General features: G+C 36.1%; 1 protein-coding gene and 1 non-coding gene across 2 annotated transcripts in view; both read left to right on the top strand.

Annotated features, from left to right (window-relative positions):
- Positions 1-12090, top strand: part of LOC143269387 (uncharacterized) — a 35746-nt gene that overhangs the window by 15926 nt on the left and 7730 nt on the right. The window contains 3 exon segments of the mRNA XM_076554484.1: positions 8776-8902; positions 9106-9163; positions 10305-12090. Of these exon segments, the coding sequence (XP_076410599.1) occupies positions 8776-8902; positions 9106-9163; positions 10305-12090 (1971 nt within the window).
- Positions 836-942, top strand: LOC143269445 (U6 spliceosomal RNA). The gene has a single exon (XR_013045868.1). It is a non-coding gene; the product is annotated as a U6 spliceosomal RNA (small nuclear RNA).

The following is a 12090-nucleotide window of genomic DNA, read 5'->3' as shown; positions in this document are numbered from 1 at the left end:
GCTGTGTGGATTAGGGTCAGGGTCTTCAGTTCTATTCCATTGGTCCACATGTCAGTTTTTATGCCAGTACCAAGCTGTTTTTTTTTTTAATAATGTAGCTCTATAGTAGAGCTTGACATCAGGGATCATGATGCCTCCAGCGGTTGCTTTATTATTCAGGATTCTTTTAGCTATTCTAGTTTTTTTGTTTTTACATATAAAGTTAAGTATTGTTCTTTCCAAGTGTGTGAAGAATGGTGTTGGGATTTTGATGGGGATTGCATTGAATCTTTATATTACTTTTGGTAAGATTGCCATTTTTACTATGTTGATTCTACCTATCCATAAGCATTTGAGATCTTTCCTTTCTAATATCTTCTCACAAAAAGTATTCTCTGACATTCATTTGTTGTTCTGAGAAAGTGTTATGAACAGATGTGTAGTCCTGATAATGAACTAACTCATTCCACCTGCAATACAAACAAAAACAAAAACAAAGGCAGCAGTATATCATTTTCATTTGCAAATAAGATTTATTATTCAATTTCTCCTATATTCCAATGAAAACCTATTTACAACATAAAAAGACAATATTTTACTGATTTAGTGTATCAACTAATCTTATTTGAGCATCAATTGGACTGCTCTGTTAGAAATGTCTATATTGTGCAAAGCTGTGACCTAATCTTGAACACCATATGAAGATGGACAAAAGTAGACTCCATAAAATTGTCTTTATTCTCTACATTTCCTTTGTGGCTCACATTACACAAACCAACACACACACACACACACACACACACACACACACACACACACTCACAAGCATGCACATAACCAGAAAAAAATTAATGTAGTGCTCGCTTCTGCAGCATGTTTACTAAAATTGGAATGATACAGAGTAGATTAGCATGGCCCCTGTGCAAGGAAAACAAGCATATCTGTGAAGAATTCCATATTTTTACAGACATTATGCAGATATTAAGAGACCATGGATGCCAACCCAGGCTGCTATACCCAGCAAAACTCCCTATCAACAAAGACAGAGTAAACAAAATATTGCGTGATAAAACCAAATTTAAACAATATCTCTCCACAAATCCAGCCCTATAGAAAGCACTTGAAGAAAAAATTCAACCTATGGAAGTTAGATACACCCATGAAAACACAGTCAATTGATAGTCCCATACCAACAAATAACAAAGAAGGAAAACCTACAACATTACCACCAAAAAATAACAGAAATTAACAATGACTGGTCATTAATATTCAACAATATCAATGGTCTCAAATCTCCTATAGAAAGACACAGGCAAACAGAATGGATACAAAAACAAGATCCATCCATTTGTTGCATACAAGAAACACACATCATCTTCAAAGTCAGACACTACCTCAGAATAAAAGACTGGGAAAAGATTTTCCAATCAAATGGATATAAGTAGCAAGCTGGTATAGCTATTCTAATATCTAATAAAATAGATTTCAAACTAAAATCAATTGAAAGAGATCAGGAAGGATACTACATATTTATCACAGATAAAAATCTGAGAAGATGAAGTCTCAATTCTGAATATTTATGCCCCAAATACAAGGGCATTGACATTCATAAAAAAAAATATTACTAGAGCTTAAATCGTATGTCAAGCCCCATACACTAGTAGTTGGAGACTTCAACACTCCACTTTAACCAATGGACAGGTCTGCCAGAAACTTAACAGACAAATAAGGGAACTAACAAACATTATGACTCAAATAGACTTAATAGATATTTACAGAATATTCCACCCTAACAAAGAAGAATATACCTTCTTTTCAGCACCCCATGGAACCTTCTCCAAAATTGACCACTTGCTTGGTCACAAAAGCAAATCTCAACAGATACAAAAAAAAAAAAATTGAAATAACCTCCGGTGTTCTATCAGAACACCATGGTTTAAAGTTAGATTTCAACAACAACAAAAATTACAGAAAGCCTACAATCTCATGGAAACTGAATAATGTCCAACTGAATCACCAATGGGTCAAGGAAGAAATAAAGAAAGACATTAAAGATTTCCTATAATTCAATGAAAATGAATGTACAACATACCCAAACTTATGGGACACTATGAAAGGAGAAAATTCATAGCTCTAAATGCCCACAAAAAGAAGTAGGAAAAATCTCACAGTAGTGACTTAACAGCACTCCTGAAATCTCTAGAACAAGAAGAAACAAACTCACTCAGGAGAAACAGATGCCAGGAAATAATGAAATTGAGAGCTGAAATCAATAAAAGAGAAACAAAGAGAACAATACAAAGAATCAATGAAACAAAGAGTTGGTTCTTTGAGAAAATCAACAAGATAGATAATCCTTATCCAAATTAACCAAAAAGCAGAGAGAGAGAGCATCCAAATTAACAAAATTAGAAGTGAAAACGGGGACATAACAACAGACAATTAGGAAATCCAGAGAATCATCAGGTCTCACTTCAAAAACCTGTACTCCACAATATTGGAAAATCTCAAAGAAATGGATGATCTTCTGGATAGGTACCCCATACTAAAGTTAAATCAAGACCAGACAAACTATTTAAATAGACCAATAACCCCTAAAGAAATAGAAACAGTCATTAAAAGTTTCTCAACCAAAAAATGCCCAGGACCAGATGGTTTCAACGAAGAATTCTACCAGATTTTCAAAGAATAGCTAATACCAATACACTTCAAATTGTTCCACGCTATAAAAACAGAAGGAACATTACCAAATTCCTTTTATGAGGCTACAGTTATCCTGATACCCAAACCACACAAAGATGCAACCAAAAAAAAAGAGAATTACAGATCAATCTCCCTCATGAACATTGATGCAAAAATACTCAATAAAATAGTGGCTAACCAAATCCAGGAACACATTAAAAAAGTTATCCACCATGACCAAGTAGGCTTCATCCTAGGGAAGAAAGGATGCTTCAATATACAAAAATCTGTCAATGTAATATACCATAAAAACAAACTGAAAGAAAAAAACCACATGATCATCTCAATGGATGCTGAAAAAGCCTTTGACAAAATCCAACACCCCTTCATGATAAAGGTTCTAGAGAGATCAGCAATACAAGGAACATACCTAAATATAATAAAGGGAATTTACAGCAAGGTGACAGCCAACATCAAGGTAAATGGAGAGAAACTCAAAATGATTGCACTAAAATCAGGAACAAGACAAGGCTGTCTACTTGCCCCCTACTTATTCAATATGGTACTTGAAGTTCTAGCTAGAGCAATAAGACAACAAAATTCGATCAAGGGTGTAGCTGGAGGTTTCTCCAGTCCTGCCTGGTCCATAGTCAGGACAAATCTCTCTCACCCAACAGTCCCACAGCCACTGAGACCCAACCGAGTAAACACATAAAGACTTTTATTGTTTAAACTGTTTGGCCTAATGGCTCAGGCTTCTAGTGATCCAGTTCTTAAATCTTAAATTAATCCATTTCTATAAATCTATACCTTGCCATGTGGCTCATGGCTTACCGGCATCTTCACATGCTGCTTGTCATGGCGGCGGCTGGCAGTGTCTCCTCCCTCCTTCCTGTTCTCTCAATTCTCCTATCTGTTAGTCCTGCCTATACTTCCTGCCTGGCCACTGACCAATCAGTGTTTTATTTATTGACCAATCAGAGCATTTGACATACAGACCATCCCACAGCACTTCCCCTTTTCTTTTTTTTCTTTTTTTTTTTTAAAGGGAAGGTTTTAACTTTAACACATCTCCAAAGCCAGCTTGGTATATTTGGGAATTTGGGCGTAGCTTCTCTTACTACTTCCTGCTGGAGGGGGGCACTGTATCTTATGGGGACACAAAAAAATTTTAGGATTATAGAGTAGTCCATGAGGGTGTATCGTCTGAGCCTTGAATCTGAACTGGATGTTGGAATATTTGGGCCATGGTGAAAGGTCTCTCATATGAGACCTTTCAGAGGGTCTTGGCTGGTCAAACCTGATGCATCTTAATCTGGAACAAATCCATAGCCTCTGGCTTTCTGTGGAAACAAAAGCAGAGCCTCCTTTCCAAAATAACATATCCTTATATCCAAATTTTGCAGTCAAGGTACCTTTAAAATATACATTTTGACATAACTCATCAGTTCTTGCAATCAAATGTTTTTCTTGAGTTACGAATATCAAAGAGAACATAATCCAGATTCTCTGTGTGGTTGCCATCTTTACGTGGCTTAAGTTTTATATTACCTTGAGTCTATTGCTTTAAACTGCAGCATTCTAAGACGGAAAAGGCACTGTGGCTGCTGGCTCCACCCACTTCAGCTTCCCAACATGGCAGTGGTACGTTTTCTGCCAGCTCTGAGGCCATCAACTCTCAGAAATAGTGGGTCTATGCTTCTATCAGAGCAGTGTGTAGCCCAGAAACCTCTTTTTGTTTTGTACTAGGAAAGGTTAAATCCACCACTCAGCTTAATATGCCACTTGCAGAGGCCTTATTCCTGCCATTCTGCAGGTTGAGCGCACACGCCAGGAACCCGCCATAGTAGCTCAAACACACAGGCTGCCACTAACTTGAGAGAAACAACTAGGAACTGTTTCTCACTTTGTTTTAGAATCTTTTTTCTCAGGTTTTAGGTGGAAACTCTTGCTAAGACGTTGGGCGCCATGTGTAGGTGGAGTTTTTTCTAGTCATGCCTGGTTCACAGTCAGGACAAATCTCTCTCACCCGACAGTCCCACAGCCACTTTGACCCAACCGAGTAAACACATAAAGATTCATATTGTTTAAAGTGTTTGGCCTAATGGCCCAGGCTTCTAGCTATCCAGTTCTTACATCTTAATCCATTTCTTTAAATCTATACCTTGACACGTGGCTCATGGCTTATCGGCAAATTCCCATGCTGCTTGTCATGGCGGTGGCTGGCAGTGTCTCCTCCCACCTTCCTGTTCTCTCAATTCTCCCCTCTGTTAGTCCCGCCTATACTTCCTGCCTGGCCACTGACCAATCAGTGTTTTATTTATTGACCAATCAGAGCATTTGACATACAGACCATCCCACAGCACAAGGGGATACAAATTGGAAAGGAAGAAGTCAAACTTTCATTATTTGCAGACAATATGATAATATACATAAGTGACTCCAAGAAGTCTACCATGGAACCCCTACAGCTGATAAACTCCTTCAGTAAGGTGGCAGGATACAAGATTAACTCAAAAAGATCAGTAGCTCTCCTATACACAAGAAATTTTTATATTTGATATTTACTTTGACTGATGTATCCATTTCTTCTATTTTATCCCCAGTGCCTGAGATTCTCTCTTCCAACTCTCTATTCTATTGGTGAACCTTGGCTCTGTACTTCCTGTTTGTAGTCCTAAATTTTTCATTTTTGGAATTCCCTCAGTTTCTGTTTTCCTTATTGTTTCAGTTTTCATTTTTCAGGTCTTAAACAATTTTGTTTCCTTTAATGATTACTTTTTTTTAATCTTGGCATAATATACATTGTTTATTGGTTTACTCCAATTGTTTGTGTTTTCCTAGCTTTCTTGGAGGAATTTATTGATTTCTTCCAATTGTTTGTTTGTTTATACTTTCATGAATTTATTTAAGGTATTCATTCATTTTCATTTTAAGGGCCTCTATCATCTCCATATATTTGGTTTTAAAGTTTTTTCCCTGTATTTCAACTGGTAGATTATTCAGGGCCTGCTGTGGTAGGATAGCTGGGCTATGGTGGTAACATATTTCCCGGGCTGTTATTAATTATGTCCTTATGTTAGGCATCAGGTTTGGGCTGATTATAAGTCAAAGTGCTGGTTTCTGTCTTTATCTTGGTTAAATGGGACTTTTGTTCCTGGGTTTCTGTTTGTTCTCTTGAGTTTCAGAGCATATGTTCGCTGACTGTTCTCTATTTTCCCGGACTTATTGAAGCATGTGTTCAAGGGAGAATGCTTGCTGGTGTTGGAAACTAGGGGAAGGGGAGATGAGGGGGAGATTATCTTTGGGATCTATAGGAGACATGGAGAGTGGAGAGGGGAAGCTGCCTCTGGTGGTCTACTGCAGTAATAGGGGCAACTGTTAAATCAGGTCTGGGATGAGAGATAATGTGGTAGATCTGTGGACAGCCTTCTGGAAGATATGACAATTAGTAGATCAAGGGTGCTACCCTAGTTGGGTGCTTTGACATAGATATGAGGTGGGAAGGAAAGATCAGGTGGGGATAGTCTTTGGATTTCACAGGAATTATGAACAGGTGGAAGAGAAGCTGCAGCTGAAGTTCTATTGCTGCCCTAGGGACAACCCTGAGTATTGTATCTTGGGTAACAGAGATTGGGGAAGGTCTGTGGGTAGCCTAACTGGTCTCATAACCAACATCTTAATACTGACTCATCAAGTTCCTGGGGTTCATGTATTTACTTCTTTCTTTATCTTTGTTTCTGTTGTTATTTAATCTGTAAAAGACTTAGCTTATTGGATAAAACTCTGTGGGCTGTGCATGACACTCAGCAAAAATTCTACTTGGGGTTGACCTTAGTTCAGAAACCAACACTCAAGTTGAGAGGCTCATAACCACCTGATATTACAGATCCAGGGATCCCACACACTCTTTGGTGTGTCACTTGTACACACATAGAAAACCTCTGTCACACATAAAACATATAAATAAAAATGAGGATATACTTGTTTTCAAAAATGCTTATGACTTATAAAACAATTAGAGGAAAACAGGTTGCTTTAGGTATATGATACAAATCATACAACACTGATTTAAAAATCTCTTATCTAGTACTTGATTTGAAAAATTTTCATTTTCCTACTCTGATGCAGACTTACATCCAATCATCAATCATAGGAAACAAAAAGGTTTTGAAATGATCCTAACAGACATTCTTTTCTTTTTTAAAAGATGATGAGATGATTTCAGTACTTAAAACCTTTTTCTACATTGTAGAACTATCAGACTTCAAGTGAATCCATCCAATTTTGTCAGAACAGTCCTCACTCTACCTATTTTCTATTATTGGCTAAGGAGAGAACTGGGGTGAACAATGTGAGTGGTCGTCAGTGATTTTTTTTATTTTGATTTTCATTATACTCTTACAGTTTTTGTTCAAGAGACCATGTTAACTATGTAGGTCTCTCTTTGTGTCTCCTTTATTCAGTTGTACTATCTAGGTTTTGTCAATTTTTTATTAGTTATATTTTGGTTATATTTTTTTCTGCAAAATGATGGACCTACACCTATTTTTATTTTCTGAAAAATTACTATATTATGTTATGAGTTCCTTGAGTTTATTGGTTTGGAGACTTTCTGAGGAAAAACAGCATTTGTTTACTCTTTTTGATCTTAGAAGCTTGTTTCTCCTCACTTTTTGGCATACATGTGTTTTCCAGTTGTTACTATCATCAATGTTTGCATTGTTGCTATTTAAGTTATTGACATTGTTGATACATTGGCTTTTGGTTTTTAAACCTTCTCATATATTATTGTGTGTGTCCTAGTTACTTCCAGCTGTCAACATACAAAGTCTATCGTCATCTGTGGGAACTTAGTTGAAGATGTAACCCATCAGAATGGCTGGGTGCTATGTCTTTGAGAGATTTTGTTGATTGCTGATTGATGTATGAAAGCCCTTTCAGTGATGGTACAATATCTGTAAGAAAGTTGGCTTGGGCTGGATAAGAGAGCTAGCTGAGCATGACACAATGACCAAGTAACAGAGAAAGCTACTAAACAATAGTTTAGTTAAATGATTTTTGTCTCTATTTGCTAGCTTGAATTTCTATTCTAAGTTCCCACAATGATGGATTGTAACATGGCAGAATCAGCCAAATAAACCCATTCATTACCTGTGGAACTTTTGAGTAGATAACTCAATCACAACAAGAAACAAGATAGAACATAATGTGGTACACCAAAAGTGATTTTGTTCGTGCAAAGGACAAGGAAATGATGACTTGGCAAAAGGTTAAATATATTCATCCAGATTTACAAACACACTCAGACTCTCCCATGTAAGTACTGGCAATTGGGCCCACTTATATGCAAGATCAACAAGTACTCTTAACTTCTGAGCTATCTCTCTTGTACTGTGTTGATTATTTATGATCAACATTTATGTTGCTAATGGTTTCATCTGTCTATTTGTAACTGTTTAGATCCATAGTTCCTTTTGGTAAAATTTATTAAGGTTACCATTTAAACTGAAGGAATTCAGGTATCTAGTAAATGAATGCAGAACTCAAGCAATTATGTATTTCTTTGTAGAAACTTCATTTAAAAAAACCTCTGAGTTCTTCCTATCATTTTTGTTTGTTTGATTGGTTTTTGCAGAGGAGAAAGGATCTCAATTTTTACTTCTTGCTCTCCTAGAACTGATTGCATATAGGTTAGCTTTCAACTCAGATGCTGATATACATGCCTCCTTTATCTTGATGCTGGTATTAAAGGCATGAGTCAATACACTCAGCTTGCTCATCTTTTTTTGTATTTAGTAACTATTCATACAGTTTCTCTAACATGTAGTCAGTAATGATGATGGGTTATCTTGTCACTCTATCTGGTAATATGTATTCTCTTACAAGGTGATATCCCATTCAAAGGATTCAGAAATGATAGAGGTAAATTCCCAATTTCCTTCTAAAGTGGCTAAATGATAATATTATTATATTTCTATCATAGAATAAGTGTTTGAAACACCAGAATTATTATGACTATATTTTTAAAGAAGCCTGCATTTACAATTATGTCAGTATCATATATATGTCTTGTATGCATGGGCATGACACATTTATGTATGCAAATTTTAGGATCCAGTAACCTATAATGATGTGCATGTCAACTTCACTCAGGAAGAGTGGGCTTTGCTGGATCCTTCCCAGAAGAATCTCTACAAAGATGTGATGGTGGAAACTTACAGAAACCTCACTGTTATAGGTAATACCATACATTTTCCTTCATATTTTAAAATAAAGGGACAACTAGTTCCTGGTTATAGATACTCTTCTGTAATTTGATTGAGTCTGAGGAAGAATGAGGTGAAGATATTAAGCATGGTTTTAAGGATTATTGAAGGGAGGTACTTTAATTTTGCACAATTTCCAATAATATTTCATATATTTCCTGGTAAAATATTCTAGGGTACAAGTGGGAAGATAATATTGAAGAGCACTGTCAAAGTTTTCGAAGACATGGAAGGTAATTTTCATGTGCAACCTGATACAAATGTTCCTCTGGAGATATTTTGATGTATCTGTTACTTTTAAATAATCAGATCAGTATAAATAATTACAGTTTAAAGTACATTGATGATCATAAATGATTTCAATACCATATACCTCAATGGCAAGTTAATTGTGTTTGCATGTCATTCTTTGAAGAATGAAGACAAGGAATCAATGCCTTAACAGATATCACCATTAGAATCATAGTTCCATCACAGCTATGATGTAGAACTGACTATCCATTTAGTTTCCTACTATTTATATTACAAAAGTTATGCTCATTAAATATGTAATAAGATTATGTCCAAAACCTTCTAACAAGCAAACAGTTCATAGTAAAATATTGTACTTATATATTTGTTCTGACTTTGCTAATTTTAATGAGAAGAGTAGTTAGAGTCAAAAGTTAATGGGGGGGGAGTGGTTGTTGTGGAGGAAACTTAATCCCCATACCACATGTTGATGAAGAACAGAACGTCCACCTGTAAATGAAATGTGGAAATCTTTTAGTTGTCATTCTTCCTTTAATAGCTATATCATATGTCACTTTGAAAATAAGAACATAGGGACATGGAAAGAAGCAATATACATTTCTCTATCTCAGAACAATTAGAATATATGTAGTAATCCCCATGTTGAGTAGACTTGTTGAATGTGATACAAGTTTACAAAAGAATGATTTTTCAGCTTCATTGGTGAATCCAGCAACAAACACACTGCAGTGAATGCCAGGATTGTGTAAATGCTTGTGTTTGTCCTGGTTCACTTTGGAAATATAGCAGGACTCACAGTATAGGAAAATTTGTTAATGGAAGAAGTGAGATAAAGGTCTGAATTCATCCAGTTCTCTTCAATGGTGTGAAAAATCTCACAGAGAAACAGATGCCATCAATATGAGCCAGGTAATGAAGGTTCTTACTATCACAGGAATCTTCAAATATGCAAAACAATCCTTAATGAAGGGGAAAACCTAAGTGTAACTAATGGGCTAAAATCTTAAGATCTTATTGCTCTTTATATTTAGACCAAATTGTAAAATAAATGCATATAGATATACAGATTTGACATTGTAATGAATGTGGTAAATCTTTCACATGCACTAAATTTCCTCTCAGGCATGAAAGAAGTCATACTATAGAGAAGCCTTCTGAATATGCTCAATGTGTTAAAGCCTTTGAATGTCAGAGTCTTCTCCCAAAGCATAAAAGAACACATACTGGAAATACACCATATGAATGTAATCAATATTTTAAAACCTTTGCATGTTCCAGTCATCCTCAAAGGCAGGAAAGAAGACATACATACTATAAATGTAATCTTTGTGGTAAAGCCTTTTTATGTCACAGTCATCTTCAAACTCATAAAAGAAATCATACTGGAGAGAAACCCTATGAATGTAATCAGTGTGGTAAAGCCTTTTCATGTCAGAGTAATCTTCAAAGTCATAAAAGAACACATACTGGAGAGAAACCCTATGATTGTAATCAGTGTGGCATAGCCTTTACATATCACTGTGATCTTCAAAGGCATAAAAGAACACATACTGGAGAGAAACCCTATGAATGTAATCAGTGTGGTAAAGCCTTTTTATGTCAGCGTTACCTTCAAAGGCATAAAAGAACACATACTAGAGAGAAGACCTATGGATGTAATCAGTGTGGCAAAGCCTTTTCATATCACTGTGATCTTCAAACGCATAAAAGAACACATACTGGAGAGAAACCTTATGAATGTAATCATTGTGGTAAAGCCTTTTCATATCAGAGTATTCTTCAAAGGCATAAAAGAACACATACTGGGGAGAAACCCTTTGAATGTAATCAGTGTGGTAAAGCCTTTTTATGTCACAGTCATCTTCAAAGGCATAAAAGAACACATACTGGAGAAAAACCCTATGAATGCAATCAGTGTGGTAAAGCCTTTTCATGTCACAGTCATCTTCAAAGGCATAAAAGAACACATACTGGAGAGAAACCCTATGAATGTAATCAGTGTGGTAAAGCCTTTTCATGTCAGAGTATTCTTCGAAGGCATAAAAGAACACATACCGGAGAGAAGCCCTATGAATGTAATCAGTGTGGTAAAGCCTTTACATGTCATAGTTATCTTCAAAGTCATAAAAGAACACATACTGGAGAGAAACCCTATGAATGTAATCAGTGTGGTAAAGCCTTTTTATGTCAGCGTTATCTTCGAAGGCATAAAAGAACACATACTAGAGTGAAGACCTATGGATGTAATCAGTGTGGCAAAGCCTTTTCATATCACTGTGATCTTCAAACGCATAAAAGAACACATACTGCAGAGAAACCTTATGAATGTAATCATTGTGGTAAAGCCTTTTCATATCAGAGTATTCTTCGAAGGCATAAAAGAACACATAGTGGGGAGAAACCCTTTGAATGTAATCAGTGTGGTAAAGCCTTTTTATGTCAGCGTTACCTTCAAAGGCATAAAAGAACACATACTGGAGAAAAACCCTATGAATGTAATCAGTGTGGTAAAGCCTTTTCATGTCACAGTCATCTTCAAAGGCATAAAAGAACACATACTGGAGAGAAACCCTATGAATGTAATCAGTGTGGTAAAGCCTTTTCATGTCACAGTCATCTTCGAAGGCATAAAAGAACACATACCGGAGAGAAGCCCTATGAATGTAATCAGTGTGGTAAAGCCTTTACATGTCATAGTTATCTTCAAAGTCATAAAAGAACACATACTGGAGAGAAACCCTACGAATGTAATCAGTGTGGTAAAGCCTTTTCATGTCAGCGTTATCTTCGAAGGCATAAAAGAACACATACAGGAGAGAAATCTTATGAATGTAATCATTGTGGTAAAGTCTTTTTATGTCATAATTATCTTCAAAGGCATAAAAGAACACATACTGGAGAAAAACCC

This window comes from Peromyscus maniculatus, chromosome 18 (genome assembly GCF_049852395.1).
Source record: "Peromyscus maniculatus bairdii isolate BWxNUB_F1_BW_parent chromosome 18, HU_Pman_BW_mat_3.1, whole genome shotgun sequence".
NCBI lineage: Eukaryota > Metazoa > Chordata > Mammalia > Rodentia > Cricetidae > Peromyscus > Peromyscus maniculatus.
This window is presented reverse-complemented; position numbering and strand designations above follow the sequence as displayed.